Source organism: Syngnathus typhle, linkage group LG3, assembly GCF_033458585.1.
Source record: "Syngnathus typhle isolate RoL2023-S1 ecotype Sweden linkage group LG3, RoL_Styp_1.0, whole genome shotgun sequence".
NCBI lineage: Eukaryota > Metazoa > Chordata > Actinopteri > Syngnathiformes > Syngnathidae > Syngnathus > Syngnathus typhle.
The window spans coordinates 451,188-467,745 of record NC_083740.1 but is presented as its reverse complement, the minus strand read 5'-3'; the positions used below and the strand labels follow the sequence as shown (position 1 = coordinate 467,745).

Here is a 16,558-nt window from a genome sequence, read left to right as displayed (position 1 = left end):
CCACTGGGTGGGGGAATCATTTCCGTACGTGTTGCGCTTTATTGGACCGTTACAACAGTCAAAGCCCCTCACCAACAAAAACAAAAAAAAAGATTGATTGTGAAACTTAGTAAAATAAGTAAAACCAAAAATCGTCTTCATTTATTCCATTTTGTCGTCCGTGGCGCAGTCGTGGGAGTATGAGCATTTGTCCCCGTAGGTGCACGTGCCCTGGAACAATAGACAAATGTTAAAGGACGGCGCTGCTAAAACGGGATGACAAAAATGACCGTTTCAAATTGCTTCAAATGTTTATCCTTTGATGCAAAGACGCTTTTAGGGTCGACAGCCCTTTCCTGGTCGTTGATGATTTTTCCAACCGGGCGTTTTACAGATCATACCACTGCCAAATCTCATTTGGAAACCTCTTTTCAAAAGTGACGACGCGCACAACGAGGGCACTGACCTGTTTGAATTTTTTGCACGGGAGGCTCTTGAGCTGCTCCGTCATATGGCCCTTGCGCTTGTTTTGGTTCTTCATGCGCTTCAGCTGCAGGTCGTCGCAGATGCCGCCGCTAGGGGGCGCAAATACAACAACGCAGAAGATCAAGCGTCTCTTGACGTTCTGGGGTCCAACTTGCAACACTCTTTTGATGGGGGATTCCAAAGCCGGTTTTCGTACCTTGCTTTTGCTCTGGCTTTGGGTCCCCAGAAGGCTTGCGGGTTCTCCTGGAAACGGGTCAAGTGGCGCTGACGGGACTGAGGGTTGGCGTCGTCCCGCACGGTGAAACAAGCGTCGAAGCTAAGGGGCATTTTTATTAATTTTTTTAAAGTGAACAAAAAGGGCGATGCCCACGAGAGAACGGCGTCTCACCTGGGCTCGGCAGACAAGATCTTAAAGGCGGGCGTCATTTCGGAGAGTTTCTCACGTTTTACCGGGTTGCTCTTCTCCTGCAGGCGGGACGGGAAATCATTCCATTTCGATTCATTGCGCTTTTTTAATTTGATGACAAATAATGCCTCTCTGTTCATCTAGCTCGAGTATTGACAATTCCAGCCAACCCAGCAGCGCATGATGTCCCAGATGACGGCGGGCGGCGCGTCCGTCTTGATGGCGTTTTTGCAGGCGTGCGAGAGGGAAACTCTGTGACCGGCGTGCAGCAGAGCCGACCTGAACACAAGGTAGGGTCGGGTGCGCACGCTCAGAGACGGACGGACGGACGGCGCTCGGCTTCCGGGTTGAGCAACATCCCAGATTGACGCTACGTACCGGAACTGCAGCAATGGCGGCGTATTGCAGTGGATGGTGCTGCTCAGCCCGTCAACCGTGTAGTAAAGGGGCGTGTCCTCCAGCTCCTGCGCAGCGCAAACGGCGCCCAGGGCGTGAGACTGACTGGGGACGCCACGTCCAAAGAATTGACAAGCTTACCTCGGTCACCATGCTCAGCATCCCCTCCATGCGCTTGGACGTGGCAAAGCGAGCCGGGTTGCCGCTAACCGCGCTCAGAACCTTCTGGACGAAGGCCCGGTCGTGGATGGCTTCCGCCCAGATCGGACCGCCCAGCTGGGAAGACCGCAAGTGCGGAGAGTTGAATGACTGTCACAAAAGGAAACGGAGGGCAAAAGTCACCTGATGCCTCTGTCCGCAGTGCTCGCACGTCGGTCCCACGGGTGGCCCGGTGGCCGTCGAGTATTTGGTACTGAAAGGGATAAACGGCGGTAAGCTGAGGAAGCGGCAAGAGCGGCTTCCCAACTAGCGGGCCTCACTGTTTGCCGTTGTCCGTCCTCCTGCCCATCCTCTGCAAGTGGAACGCGCCGCAGCCGACGCAGTTGTAGATCAGAGCCTGCTTGCTGCAACACATTCAATCAACTCAAGCCACGAGGCGAGCGGGCGGATAGATGGATGGATGGATGGATGGATGGATGGATGGATGGATGGATGGATGGGCGGCCCAAAGCGGACGTACCTGGCTGAGTTCTTGACGGTGGCTTGACCCGTGAAGACGCGCACAAACACCCGGATGTAGAAGTCGGCGCTGACTGACAGCAGCGGTCGAATGTAGCGCTGGTACACGTTGGCCCGCTGGTCCAAACTGTGCAGGATGATGCGCAGAGCCTGCGGAGAACCCCAAAGCCTCTTGGATGCTGGAGTTGACGTGGCTTTGTTTGCCAACCGAGGCCGAAAAGTCACACTTAGTAGTAACAACTCACTGCAAGGTAAGAACATATGAAACTGACAGAAGCAATTGAGTGCAGTTTACGCTGCGTGCGTTTAGGACTAGAAATGATATTGGCAATTTAAAGCTACATAACGAAATTAATTCCCCGAAAAATAATTGCGGACAATGTCTTTCAGAACAACAAGCATGTTTGGGGACAAAAAACGTTTTCAAAGCTAAATAATAAAATGAACTCCCAAATAAATGATTCCAGAAAATGCCTTTCAGAATCAAAATCATGTTTGGGAAAAATTTTTTTTTAAAGCTAAATAATAAAATGAACTCCAATCAACTCCCAAAAAATTGTTCAAGTATTTGAATTTTTTAAATGAAATTTCCTCATTTGAAATGGTAATAAAACTTGCTAGCAATGTCTCTATTTTCTATAAGTGAAGACAATTTGTCATTTTAGTACTGACACAAAGTCACAAAGCAAAATTTGTCTTGGCGGGCCACGTAAAATGACGTGGGCGGCCGGATCAGGGCCTTGAGTTTGACATCAATGTTTGACTGCAAAGACATTTGATTTCATTTTTTTATATTTGATTATTTCTATTTTGCGATAGCCACTAACCAGCTCATGACAGGACTTGGCTTTGATGGAAACGGAGCCGTATTTGCTGTAGCACGTCTCGTTGCTGTTCCCCGCCAACACGGCCATGTCGGTGCACGTGACGCACAAGAGGCCTGCCGGACGCAAAAGACTGGTTGGCCGGGCATCGCTACGCCAACGCCAGCCATGAAGCGGCCCCACCTCCGTCGCCGACGGACTGCACCGCGGCGTCCAGGAACGAGGCGGGGCTGCCGTAGGGATCCAGATCGATGACGTCGTAGCGATCGTTCTTCCCTCGCATCTCGTACATAAGCATGCTGCACGGCACGGCACGGCACGCGCGTGAGAAAACCACGCAAAGTCACGACAAGGCCACGTTCGTCCTCACCTGGCGTCCTTGCAGCTAGCCCGGACGAGCTGGCCCACGCCATTGTACTCGGCGTTCCTGGCGACCAGGGCGGCGGCTTTGCGGGAGAAATCGTTGGCGGTGACGCTCCGAAGGCCCGGCACTTCCAGCGCAAAGCGCACCGAGCGCAGACCCGACGCGGCTAAAGCCTCCAGGACGCGAAGACCGCGCTGGAAACACAAAGCGGCGCAAACCCATCAACGCAGTAAAGCCTGACTTCAAAGTTTCCAGACGGTTCCGAGCGATGGTGGTGAAAATCGAGCGAGTCACAAACACAAGTGTCCATTACGGGCGGAAGGTCTGCGCTGTGGTTACCTCACAAATCTGCCCTGCCGTCGCCGTGACGACAGCGGCCCCCTCCACGTCGGTCTTCCCGTCCCGTGCCTCGGCAGGTTCGTCGGGCAGAGACGCCACCGCTGGCTCTTTCTCGCCAGGAACCGCAATCTGAAGGCCCCGCTGAGCCAGCACTTCTCTGGAGAACTCGGTCAGCACCGCGCATCTGGCCAAGAAATCAAGATCAACTCTGGAGGACTCATTCATCTTTATCAAACCACTTCTTTGTTTTTTTTTGTTTTGTTTTGTTTTTGCCATTCCCAGACAGAGTGGAAACAAAACGTCGTGGCATTAATCATCCTGCGAGATTTCACCAAAATAAAACTATCACTTGTACTTACGTTAAGTCTCGATTGAATTCCTGGACCGGGTTGTAAAACACCTCATTGGCACTGGGAAACAAAATGGCCGCCTTGCCCTCCTTCACCACCGTCTCTCCCGCCAGCAACCCGACGAGAGGCGGCTCCTCCTGCTTCTCGACAGCTTCGGCGTTAGTCACGTCGGAGCCCGGATCGGCTGTTTTAGGCGTTTCCATGGCGCAACCCGCACAACTCCGACGTGCTGCGAAGGGCGGGGGAAGGCGACGGGGGGTGACGAGGACTTCCAACAGCCGGGCGGCGGCCCGCCACAGCATGAAGGTTCGACACCTGGACCCAGGGTTCATTAGAAAGCCATGGTCAGAAACATCATCAAATGATTCATAGGAAAGTGGTAATTGTTACTTTTACAGCATGCAAAGTATCCTTCTTTTCAAAATCAAATCCTTTGTTTTGAAGGATCATCTTGTAAAATGACTTTGTAATATAACTTTGTATTGGCACCATGGTTTGCGCTCACTTAGAAGCTATCAATGCAGACATTCAGGAACGTTCTTCAGGATTCGGCTTGAATTTCACCTCCAAAGTTCAAATACGGAGAAAACAATTGGTCAGTAAGAAATGACACAGATGAGTGTTTTCACCCAAACCATTCCTGAATGCCAAAATGATCCTGACAAGGGCACATTATACAAAGAAGCGTCATTTCTTACGCTAACAAGCAGCAGAATGAGTGACGTTTTAGTGAATGCGCTTCCTTCTAAATGTCGCATTTCGGAACGCTTTTCACACGTTTCTTGGGAGCGGGCTTCTTCGGTCAAATGGCCCCGCCACATTGAAGAAAAAGAGCTCTCACCGTAATACGTGCGTCTCCACTCGACACACTTTTGCTATACTTGGAACTCAGTCGCGGATTTTAGATGTATATACTGTTTAATGACTACGTTATGGTTTCTCTAAGAAGAAACAGTCGCTGTGACGTTAGCATACGGGGGCCGCCATGTTGATGGGGGGGTCTACGGAAGCTCGTACGGCAGCATGAAAAAAACCGAAGCACGGTAAAGGCGGGTAAAGTCTCATCCTCCACCTGGTCTTCCTCACCCCGGCCTACTTTCACTGTAATAAAACTCATCAGCATGATGCCATGAATAATTTCATCGGCAAACTCCAGAATGGTGAAGGAGCTAAACACTGACAAGTTGTCAGAAGTTGTTGACTGAATTAGGGCACCAGAAACGGGAAAATAAATGGGGGGTAGGTCAAAGTAGAGTAGTTAGTATGATCCAAAACAAATGACTTTATGAAATTTCCTGATCGAAAACTCCGTCATGAGAGTTTTTAATGGAAAAATGGGCTGGATACTGCCTTCAGAAAACATTTGGAACAATCACTTCCGAGGGGTGATGTCTGACTGTTGACGAAGACAACGTCATCTCTAGCTGCTCTTCGGGAAAAGTGTGATTCCGCACCGTCCCTGAAGGCAACACCTGACACAACACCTGAGTCCGATCGATAGCTTCATGCAATTCCAAATCATTTTCAGTCTGTCTGGTTAATCGATGATTGTGCTGTGTCTGGAAGCCAGAAAGCAGAAAACTACGCTTTGCTCCTTCGGTACAGTTAGCCCCCCCTCCGGGCGAAGTGTGTGCGTGCGGGCGTGCATGCCTTCATGATGCTGCGTCGAGTTCCAGCAATGAATGGCTGCCTGCGGCGTGGCGGAGGGACACACCGTCACTATTAGCGAGGTTCCCGGGCGCCGCCGTTGCTACTCCTCTTCAAACGAGTTCCAGCGGCCAAGGGGGTGAGTGATTTGTGACACGCCGCCCAGCAGCAACGGACACGCGCGGTGTGATGCCCTTTCTTTTCCTTCCCTGGTCTTCGATTTTGGGGGTGGGTTGAACGAATTCAGTGGATGGTAGGTGACGCTTTTAAGTGTGTGTGGGGGGGTATGGAAGAAGCCATTCTTTTGAATTATTACACTACTTAAAAGTGAAGTTGAGCTAGCTACCGTGTGCAGTGGGGGGATGGGCGAGTGGAAAGTGGACAAACTTTATCGCACCGACGGACTCGTCGTCGTCGTCGCGGCGGCGGCGGGCTAGCCCACTAATCCCCCTCCATCCCCTCCTCTTCTTCTGGCGGTGAGTGGCTTCACGCGTCCGCCACCGCATTCCACACAAACAAGAAGGTTGCTGTATAAATGTTCGAATGTAATCAACGAGCTAGAATAAAGGCTATTTCGACGGTATTTGAGGGTTTCCGACTCCCTTCAACTGGGGGAGCCCGGCCCGGCTTCTTGTCTCGCCACGCCGTGGAATCGTCCGTCTGTGTCCCGGAATGACCTGTTGATGTCGCGGTTCAACACATCGACCACCCTAGCAAAATCGGTCGAAGCGCGTCAACGACAAATGTTTTTTACTATGTCATCAACGTGAAATTACCGCACGCACGCGACATTAAAATGGAGGGGGTCCAGTTCTGGTGCTTCATGGTGGTCCCTTTGGGCGCATTGAATGCGGCGGCGGCGAAGGAGCGGGTAGCGGCTTCATTTTTCATCGTCTCGACCATTTTCCACTCAAACGCGTGAGTGAATGCGAACAAAAAGGTGAGGAGCTTTTTCCTCTCTTTTTTTGGTCTCTTCATTTTTGTCTCGTCGCCTCCTCTTCCTCCTTTCCTCCCCTCCCCTCCCCTCCCCTCCTCTCTCCCGCCCTCCCGCCGGCCCGGGCCAGCCGAGGACTCCCAAATCCCGCGGCTGGCTGGCACACGGCGGGGCACCGTCACGTCAGCTCACTTCCCCCCTCTGCCCTGGTCCTCCGGCTCCCTTACGCTGTTCGGTGCCCCCCCTCCTCTCGGTACCGTCTGCTCCTCCTCCTCTGGCGAGACGTTGGCTGCGCTCGACTCGCGCAAGTGAGGCCATTTCTCCCTTTAAACGGGCATGATTTTGGGGTTAAGTTTTCTTGCGCTCGCGTTCCGCCGGGAGGGAGGCGGGGGCAGGGGAGGAGGGGGAGAAACCTAGCCACATTTCAGCGCTCGAGTGCCCGCCGCCGAGGGCTGAGCACGTCGCCTCGGAGCTTGGGTTGGAAAGTATCAGCCACCTAGGGGATTTGTATTGCTGTCGTGCAAGCAATTTAGGCACCTTTAAAAAAATGCGTGAAGAGGTGTGTGGTGGCAGCAACGTTAGCCATAGCTTTAGCTCGCTACGTGCTAACAACATCGGCAGGCCACCCTTTTTAAAGCAGGAAACTGAGCTGAGTGATTCATGAGCTTCTCCAAGTAAGTCCGTGCAATACCTTTCACACTTTGACACGTGCAAGTGTTCTTCTTATGGCAAGGTTCAGCTGTTTTGAAGGGAGCACGGGGGTGAAGGGGGGGGGGGGTGAAAGGTCAAGTAGTGGCAATTTGTCCTCATTACGTTTCCTGGATGCTGAGGTGACCCCGGTTGAACTGCCCCCGGGGAGGGGGGGGGAGGCAGCGAGCGCTTAGACAAGTATCCTTGGATGACATCTAGAGGCATAGATAACAGAATACTCAAGGAGGCAACGCATGCGACAGAGAAGTACATTTGGAAGGATGGGTTGCTTCGTTGCAGGGTTCTTCATCGAGTTGCACGCTGTGATTTCCGATGAAGGTGACACCAAACACGATAATAGAACATTTTGGCTCAATTGGAAAGTTGACGATGAGGACCGTGGAAGAGGCAATGTTTGAAATTTGAATTTTGGGATGCTGACCTGTGCTCTGATACTAACGCACGTCATCATGGAGCTTCTGAGCAGGTGCAGTCGGAGCTCCGTAAACACGGACGACGAGACTTTGTTAGCTGCTTGGCAATCCTGAAAAGCAAATTGGCTTTGGGGGCGACAGAGGTCGCGAGGCAATCTCGCGCTCCCGTCACTAAACTGTCACAGCACGGCCAATCAAGGAAAACAAGCGATAGAACATCTCTCCAGATGTCACCGAAGTCTTATAGAGTGTACCGCTATTTTTAAGAAGGGCTCCCGGATCTCCTTTTGATTTTGTGCCATCACGGCATCCGTATTCCGAATGACATTGACGTTCCACATTTGCAGTACTTCCTTCTTCATTGTGTGAGTGCGTGTGTGAGTGCGTGTGTGTCTGTGTTAGCTGTTCATTGTTCAAATGGGGCACAAGGGGCCCCCGCTCCCCGGTTCAAAGGTCAAGTGACGCCAATTGAACTGTCTTTTTTGCTTCCCGGACAACCTCGCCGTCCCGCGTCCTCGGATGACGTCTGGATGATCTGCGCCTTTTGTCTCGACTCAACGCTTCTCAACGCGCGTTATCGGCACGCCGGGCTTTAATTTATGAGGCACGGTGCCTTGTCGTCATGGCAACCGTCTGCTTTTTATTCACGCCGCCACACATATTTACACCCGGAAGCCGCGCCGTCGTCTCGACTGTCGCCAGAGGCCGCGCAAAATGTCAACATGGCGGGTCGCGAGGTTTGAGCCGTTTGCCGTGTTCCCGAGGTCCTTGAAGGCAACAGCTGACACACGGAGGATGGATAGATGAGACATTTCAGGACAATTGGACAAATCACTCACTTGTGGATGGCCAAGTGAGTCACACTTGAACACAATCTATTATGAAGAGCGGATTATTCAGTGTGCCGTCGAGCGTCGCTCCGCTTTTTGATCACGGCTGGCTGTGACGTGGGAAACAGACGCGTTACATAAGTGGCTCCGCATTGACCGAGCGCCGGGGAAAATGCAAGAGTGGGCCACAAAGCATCCAAGAAATTGCCACAGAGTTGGACTACGATGGCTGAGGCAATTTTTTTTGTTGTTTTTTTGCTTTGTCCTCTGCGCAGAGCCGCTGGCGGTGCCGGGCCCGGCGTGATGGCTCAGACGCTGCAGATGGCGATCCCCAACTTTGGCAACAATGTCCTGGAGTGCCTGAACGAGCAGCGTCTGCAGGGTCTCTACTGCGACGTCTCCGTGGTGGTCAAGGGACACGCCTTCAAGGTCCTTTGCACGCCGACACCGCCTCGTTTTCTCACTCACCGGTGTCGACTGTCCGTGTCGAGCCCGTGCTCGTTCGAAAAAAACATTATAGTGCCTACTCGCACCTTACACCAAGTTTGCCGCATTTTTCGTTTGTCAACTCGTTGGACTTTGCGCCAAAGAATCCGCGTGCTCATTTCACCGAGAGTTCGCTCGAGCGAATCGTCTCCCCCCCCCCCCCCGACAACAGGCTTAATGAGTCCCTCAGTGATTGTCGCGGCGCTCAATCGGTGAGATAAGAAAATAGCGCGCTGCATTCGGAGCCACGTTAAATGTTCCGAAATTCCGAGTATTAGCCCCCACCCCACCCCCAGGGGCGGTTTGCTTGCCATCACACGGCGCAAATAGAGACAAGAACAACAGCATTGCTCAAGGGAGGTAAAAATTAGGCGCAGCTTTCGTTTCTGCAATTTTGCGTCCGTCGGCGAACGAGCCCGGTCGGTTTCTTGGTACGTTTCTTTGCTGACGAAATTGCGTTTGCAGGCCCACCGCGCGGTGCTGGCGGCCAGCTCGTCGTACTTCCGCGACCTGTTCAACGCCGGCGGCGGCAAGAGCTCGGTGGTGGAGCTGCCGGCGGCCGTGCAGCCGCAGAGCTTCCGTCAAATCCTGGCCTTCTGCTACACGGGCCGCCTCAGCATGAACGTGGGCGACCAGTTCCTGCTCATGTACACCGCCGGCTTTCTGCAGATCCAGCAGATCATGGAGAAGGGCACCGAGTTTTTCCTCAAGGTGCCGGCGGGACGTCGTCGGGCTGTCTGTCAAAACGGCGCATTGGCAGAAGTCTGCATTTTCTTTCTCTCTCTTTGGCAGGTTTCGTCCCCCAGCTGTGACTCGCAGGGCCTCCACGTCGAGGAGACGGAGCCGCAGAGTCCCCTCACTCCCACGGCGGGAGGGCCCGGCGCTACGCCGCTTGCCGCCAGAGCCGCCGCCTGCAAGGTGAAGACGGAGCAGACAGCCGCCGCTCCTCCATCGCAACAGGTGACAGGGTGGACTACCATATTTTACGGACTATTAGTCGCTCTGGAGTACAAGTCGCAGCAGCCATAAGAAGAAAAAAAAGATGTATAAGTCGTATCCGGAGTATGTCGTAATTTTGGGGGCCATCGTTGCGTCACTTCTTCCCAGTACAAACGATTGAATTCAATTGAAGCAAACAAATGGTTTTCCTTGTCTTCAGCCTGAGGGCTTCCCCTACTCGGTGGTCTGCATCCCGGTGGCTAAGCGGCTGTGGGAGGGGGGCAACGGAGGGGGCGTTTCCGGAGGCGCCCAAAGAAAGGCGGCGCGCTACTCTTCCTCCTCCTCCTCCTCATTCAGCTCCAACGCCGCTGCCCAGGATTGCTCCGGGCGGGGGTCCGCCCCTTCGCTACTGCCTGGGGGCGCCGCCGCCAACAACAGCAGCAGCAATAACGGCGGAACCCCTGAAGGCACCAGTCCCGGCACCCTCAGTCTATACACGAGCGACTCGCCCATCAGCTACCACGACGACGAGGAAGAGGACGAGATGACGGACGAGAGCGCCGAAGAGCAGTACAGGCAAATCTGCAACATTTACACCATGTACAGCATGCTCAACGCCAACGCCGCAGGTCAGCACCGCCGCACTTCCCACGCCGCTTTCAGACGCTTGAGTCAAATCCCATTCAGTTCCATTGCCACGCCACGCTTCCAGTTTGTCACTGGGGACACCCATTTCATCGTCCCATATTTGCTCTCTTTTAAATTGGCCCCAAAAAGAACAGCTGTTTTTTTCAACTATAATTGATCAATGTAAAGCTTTATTGTTTTAAGCTTTAGCAAATGTCAATAGTTATATATTGTTGTATATTTATTAACCCCCTGTTCCAGCGTTATATTTATTATTTATTATATCTAACCCCCCCCCCCCCCCACCCCCCCCCTTCTATGGTTGTTCAAGTCGGCCTGATGTCTCCTTTGGCCCTCACAGTGTCCGGTGAGAAGGTGGAGGCGCTGCCTGACGCCGCCCCAGACGCGGGGCGGCGAGGCGGGCGCCCCCGGCAGGAGCTGGCGTCGCTGCCGTCGGAGCTCATCGGCCAGATCGGCAACCGCTGCCATCCCAAGCTCTACGAGGAGGGCGACCCGGCCGAGAAGCTGGAGCTGGTGAGCGGCACCGCCGTGTTCATCTCACGGGCGCAGCTCATGAACTGCCACGTCAGCGCCGGCACGCGGCACAAAGTTCTGCTCAGGCGGCTGCTGGCCGCCTTTTTTGACAGGTGAGTGACCTGGTTTTGTTTTTTTAAATGCCTTCCTTCCTTTTAAAGGGTTTGAAAATGATTACAACTGAAGTCACATTTTTATCTGTCATCCATTGGATCATTTTTATCGAAAAAAAATATATATACCAAATACTTAGCGATTAAAATGTTTGGCACACATTTTGTTATTTTTTTTATAAATTGAAAAAAAAACATTTTAAAAATAGTATGGCGACATGGTTGACATTTATTTGAAATTGTTTGTTTTCACTTTTATTTTCATTCTTCTATTTTTTAATGAAATGACATTTTTGTCACTGATCAATAAACGTGGACTAAAATCTATATTTGTTTAAAATGTGTTTTTTTTCTATATCCGTGAACTTACATTTGCTGTTTTTTTAAAAAAAAAATTCTCTCTCTCTCTCTCTCTCTCTCTCTCTCTCTCTCTCTCTCTCTCTCTCTCTCTCTCTCTCTCTCTCTCTCTCTCTCTCTCTCTCTCTCTCTCTCTCTCTCTCTCTCTCATGTGAACACGCAGGAGCACGCTGGCCAACAGCTGCGGGACAGGCATCCGCTCGTCCACCAACGACCCGAGTCGCAAGCCGCTGGACAACCGAGTGCTGCACGCCGTCAAATGTGAGCCGCTTGCCGGCGGGCTCGCCGGGCGCGCTGCGCCGCTCGCCACCTAAACGTCCTCTTTTTTCCTCAGTCTACTGCCAGAACTTTGCGCCCAGCTTCCGGGAGAGCGAGATGAACGCCATCGCCGCCGACATGTGCACCAACGCCCGGCGCGTGGTCCGCAAGAGTTGGATCCCCAAACTCAAACTCCTGATGGCCGACAGCGACGCCTATTCCACCTTCCTGGCCGACAACGTCAAGATGGACGCCGACGGGTTGGGCGGCGAGCAAGGCTTTGACGGCGCCTCCATGGAGGCGGCGACCGGGGCCGACGACAGCGGGGCGACGTCCGGCGAGGCCCTCCAGGACAGCGGCGGTGCCGGAGGAGACGACGGCGGCGGCGCTTTGTTTTAAGTGAGTGAACGGAGCCACGGATGTTTGGACAGGCCCACCCTGCGGCCGCTTGCCGCGTTTCTCTCCCTCTTCAGCATCCCTCGCTTTTTGCCGGCCCGCACAACGCAGCATGTACCAGAACCCCGGGATTCTTCTCCCGTCTAGCCTGTGGCTCGCGCGCGTCTCGGCGGCCCTTCCTCCCGCGGGTGCGCTCGTGCCATACCCATTTTCCCTTCAATGCAATGCTAATGAGTGTTGCAATGGGAAGCAAATCCTCCACGCAAGTTTCATCAAAGTTGTCTTTTGGGTTCTGATCCGACTCCCTTTTCCACGTCATGTTTTCAACATTTGAGCACCTTATCCCCAAGCGGGCTTTGCGTTTGAGAGGGCAGCAAAAAAACAAAAGCAAGCGATTCAAGTTCCTCTACCAATCCACGCCAGTCTTTTTCATCTGGTCTAATAGCTAAGCGCAATCTTAAAACTAAAGTGTTTACAATTCTTTTCTATGATTTGTTGTGACTTTTTTTTTTTTTAATCCAAAGAGGCTTCATGGAATAAGTGCCTCCTCTCTCCCTGTACACCTGTGTGTGTGTGTGTGGGGGGGGGGGGGGGGCACATTTCTTCCAGTACGCTGATTTAAACGCCCCACCATAAATATACAGACAAGGAAGACGAGGACAGAGTGAGGCCCCGCTCCGCTCCGCCCCGCCCTGCCATGCCCCCTCCCCTCCCCTCCAAGACATTATGACTGTCTCACATGTGTGCGCATATTCATGCATCTCCTCACACATTCCTTTTATGGCGTGTGTCAGACAGAGTGCCATCGCGTGCACGTTGAATGCTCATACTGCGTGGGCGGTCTGTTGTTTTTGTCTGCCGCACGCACCCGCGTGCGCCTTTTCTGCGCCAAAATCACGTTCATATCCATTTGAATGTACAAATAAGGCCTTGTCTTCATCGATGGCTTTTAAATGGAGCTCCAATGCTAAAAACGTGCATGTCACCAGCCTCATCCCAAATCCTTCAACTTTCTGCCTGTTAGTTTTTGGGGATGGATTTAATGCACATTTCTTTCCTTTTTTTTTTCTTTTGTTTTGGGCAGGAAAAAAAATGAGGATGGGAGGGTGTCTGTCTGTCTGTCTGTCTGTCTGTCCTCTCTCCACCCACAATCGGAAGCGCAATATCGACCAGACCGTTGAACCGAGCGAATTCTAATCGTGCCAGACGTGAAGGAAAGAAGAAAGGGAGGAGGAGGGGTGTGTGTTAATCTCCTAGGACAGGCGAAGAGCCACTGCGGCAGTCGCAATCCAGACGCAAGCAGGAAGCTTCTCGAATTTAAACACCTGCACTGCATGTTTGTTTACGTAAACCTCTGCAGCCCCCCCCCCCAAATGGACGCTCCGAGGGCGCCCCCCAAAAAAAAATGTTGCACTAAAAGTTTGAACGCAAGGGACCTTTTTGAAACGCTACAATCTGATGCTGACCACCATGACAAAGGTCCACAAGAGTAACACAATAGAAAGGAGCAAAGAAATGGTGGCCGCTGTGATGGTTTTTAAACGTGATCTAACGGAGGCTAAAATTGAAACGTCGGAAAGCGTTGGCATGAATCCTGCGATGATTGCCGCGCGCACAGCTTCCCAAAAAAAAAAGAAAAGCATTTGTTGTAGCTTTCGCAGAAATGTCCCTTTGAGATCCGTCTTCATTTCAAATATTTGGCCAAAAAGTTGGACATCAAACTTGACGTTTTGAAGAGCTTTCTTTCGATACATTTCACTAAAACGTTTTTGTAGTATTTGTTTACACGGGAACCTGTAGCCGTGGAGAGGCGAGATCCTACTCCCGATTAACATGCGTACGACCGACCGCTTTTAGTTGTATCATAGTTTAGAGAAAGAAGCACGTATTTTTGCATCCTTAAGGGGGCGGGGTTATTGTACAATGATTTTAGCTTTTTTTTTTTTTTTTTTCTCATTTCGCTTTTATTGCAATTGTGGTGCTGAGACGGGCGGACAAACCACAATTCTCGCATCTTTGCACCTTCCCCCCCAATTGGTATGAAACTTGTCAAAAATGACAAACGACTGCCATGTCCGATGACTTTTTCTTGCAAATGACATTTATTTTCTCCCCTTACAAAGTCCAACGTGTTGAATATCGAAGAGTCTTTAGTTACAAGGTGGCGATTGTAATGCTGGGATGTCAAAATGTTTTTTTTTTATCTTTGTAATGAGAAAGTTTTTTCTTGCAAGATGACACCGTTTGTCTTGCAAAAAGTACAATTTTATTGTATGATTAGTGATGGCTTTTTTCCCTCATTACGCTTTTTTCTTCCCCCTTTAAAATTGCCAAATTTTTCCTTTTTTCAACTTGATTCAAATTTACAAAATTTAGAACTAGTTATTCAAGCCAAAATTGTTTTGGGGTTGTTTTTTTTTCTTCTCATGACTCCAGTCGTACAATATTTGGACTGACTGAAATGTTTTGGGTCTGGTTTCCTGCAGCATAAAAAGAAAGAGAAATCCGCACCTTACTTTTGCCACATTTCTGACTTGCTTCTCGTTCAAATGTGGATTTCTCCCATTGCGACTATTCTTCGTCATCATGTAGCAGCAGCATTGTGAAACTGCTACGAGAATATGGTGGACTCGACTCACAACTTTGGTCATCTTAGGACTTTTTGCCTATATTCTTTCCAAGGTTAGTTTGGTCAATTGGACTCTGGTGTAGCGGCGCTGGACAAGTCGGGGTTTGGAGTGCTGAGGTCTAAAGACTATTGTGGCAAAAGAATGAGCTGACACGATTTTCAAGCATTTTGTATCACTGAGAGGTCAGAAGCTTGCAAATTTTGATTTGAATATATTATGAAGGAGAATCGTCGTAATTGTTGGCAAAGCTGCAAGGCCACTGAACGTTTTTCCCAATCAAGGCCAACAAAGAAAAATGCAATCAATGAATCCAAAGTGAGTTGACTTGAAATCAGCGCTGCTGCTTGAATGTTTTTCCTCGCCGCGACCGGAGGGCGATGTCCCCTGTAGCTTTGATTGTAATTAGTTTTTTTTTTTTTTGGAGTCTATCACTGTATTCTTGCGCGCACCTTAAAAGCAGAGCGCTAACGCTAATGTGATCTTGTCAACTCCTTAACTTAGAGACCATATGGGGAAATTGTACGCCGTCCGTCCGTCCGTCTGTTTTGTCGCTGGGAGGTGACAAAAGGGAGCAGAGTTTGGAGTTGTTTTGATTTGAAGAAATCACCTTTGGGGAAGCCCGAGATGGCACTAAAACCCTTTGCACCTTTTGTGAGCGTGCTCAATTTGTCGCTTCCTTTTTGGAGGCTGTAACGGGACAAGGTCTGAGGATTGGGCCAGCCAGGCAGGGTGGTGCTTTTTCTACTTTGAGTTTTTAACCTTGTATCTTTTTGTACTTGTCTTTTTTTTGATGCCTTGTGTTAACTGTAGTAAGGACACTCGAGAGCCAACATCAGGTGGAATTTGTCGTTTTCCTCCGATGTGTGGGAAAAGGCGGCGACTTTTCTTTCTTGTCGTACGATAGAGGCCAAAAAACCCCAAATGTTCGGATGACCGCCATAACATTTTGCCAAAGGAATGTCAAAGGAAAACTCCACCCCGCAAACACGGTCAATCCCGATTTAGACTGACTTTTTGTAAAATGGCGAGTTTTACGACCTTTTTGAGGGGTCTTGAGACTTTTTGGGGGAGTTACAGTTCTGAACTTTCTCACTCCCAATGTAGATTGAAAATTTGCCTGCACTGCTTTGAGGTCATCACTAAAGTTGCAAATGTTTCAGTTGTTTTTTTTTCCCCCTAACACAAAGACCTTCATTCAAAGTTCAATTTGTCCAAACGGCAGAAGTGGACGGTCAGTCTTCAATTAGATTCGAAATTCTCCTGGAGTGGGGTGGATTTTTCTTGTTAGGGCCCCCTGGTGGCGATGTGGTGAATGTCCCATTTAAAAAAAGAAAAGAAATCAAAGCTGGTCAAACTTGAGAAAGGCTCGCCCGCCAGAGACAAATCACACAAACACGCTCTTTAGATACGTGGTCACCTCGGAAGAAGCCGGAGCTCGGCTTTGCATGCTCGTGCAGTTTTTATTTCCTGCAATAAGGGAAAAAAAGTTTTACCTCGGAAGCTCTCAGCCATTTGCGATGGCAGGTAACGCGCACGCTCTACTTTAAGGGGGGGGGGGGGGGGGGGGGGGAGATCACATAATGGTTTGCCACTTTGCGAAATTCTGAATTTTTGGTGGTATTGTCTTTTCTGAAATGATAACATTTTCTAAAAAGGAGTATTTTCCCCTCCAATAGTCCAACTTGTGCGTAGTTCTGTCCGATGATTTTTTTTGTTTAACTTGCAACATTCCGATGTTATGCTCATTGGATGGGAATGTTTTTTTTCTGCTTCAAATGTTTATTCAGATTTTCTATAGTAAATTCACTACATTTGAGATTTTCTGTCTTTTAATACTTTTATTGCTGAATTTCAATTTGCG

The 16,558-nt window shown here is 50.6% G+C and overlaps 2 protein-coding genes across 8 annotated transcripts; one reads left to right on the top strand and one right to left on the bottom strand.

Moving 5' to 3' along the window:
* Window positions 1-16: 16 nt before the first annotated feature.
* Window positions 17-4,124, bottom strand: trmt1 (tRNA methyltransferase 1). Its single transcript, XM_061274868.1, has 15 exons — window positions 3,832-4,124; window positions 3,473-3,656; window positions 3,140-3,327; window positions 2,953-3,068; window positions 2,773-2,885; window positions 1,947-2,095; window positions 1,747-1,830; window positions 1,610-1,679; window positions 1,409-1,543; window positions 1,250-1,335; window positions 1,042-1,150; window positions 854-930; window positions 662-781; window positions 446-554; window positions 17-210 (listed from the first exon to the last, which is right to left on the bottom strand). Exons 1-15 carry the CDS (start codon window positions 4,122-4,124, stop codon window positions 142-144), a joined length of 1,902 nt encoding a protein of 633 aa, XP_061130852.1. The 3' UTR covers window positions 17-141.
* LOC133151663 (nucleus accumbens-associated protein 1-like) lies at window positions 4,091-15,126 on the top strand. 7 transcript variants are annotated; one of them, XM_061274871.1, is made up of 9 exons: window positions 4,091-4,201; window positions 5,428-5,608; window positions 8,633-8,786; window positions 9,309-9,554; window positions 9,636-9,803; window positions 10,003-10,411; window positions 10,771-11,056; window positions 11,577-11,674; window positions 11,748-15,126. In XM_061274871.1, exons 2-9 carry the CDS (start codon window positions 5,505-5,507, stop codon window positions 12,068-12,070), a joined length of 1,788 nt encoding a protein of 595 aa, XP_061130855.1. In that variant the 5' UTR covers window positions 4,091-4,201; window positions 5,428-5,504; the 3' UTR covers window positions 12,071-15,126. The 7 variants fall into 7 exon arrangements, with proteins under 7 accessions (XP_061130855.1, XP_061130853.1, XP_061130860.1 ...); XM_061274872.1 differs by lacking the exons at window positions 4,091-4,201; window positions 5,428-5,608 and adding exons at window positions 6,509-6,711; window positions 8,292-8,380; XM_061274869.1 differs by lacking the exon at window positions 4,091-4,201 and having other exon boundaries at window positions 4,898-5,608.
* The last annotated feature ends 1,432 nt before the right edge of the window (window positions 15,127-16,558 follow it).

Coding starts and splice junctions, on each gene's coding strand:
- trmt1 (XM_061274868.1), bottom strand. CDS start 4,124: ATGCTGTGGCGGGCCGCCGCCCGGCTGTTGGAAGTCCTCGTCACCCCC. Junction 782..853: donor ATCTTGTCTGCCGAGCCCAG/GTGAGACGCCGT, acceptor AATGCCCCTTAG/CTTCGACGCTTGTTTCACCG. Junction 555..661: donor AAAGCCAGAGCAAAAGCAAG/GTACGAAAACCG, acceptor TGCGCCCCCTAG/CGGCGGCATCTGCGACGACC.
- LOC133151663 (XM_061274871.1), top strand. CDS start 5,505: ATGGCTGCCTGCGGCGTGGCGGAGGGACACACCGTCACTATTAGCGAG. Junction 8,787..9,308: donor TCAAGGGACACGCCTTCAAG/GTCCTTTGCACG, acceptor TTGCGTTTGCAG/GCCCACCGCGCGGTGCTGGC. Junction 10,412..10,770: donor GCTCAACGCCAACGCCGCAG/GTCAGCACCGCC, acceptor TGGCCCTCACAG/TGTCCGGTGAGAAGGTGGAG.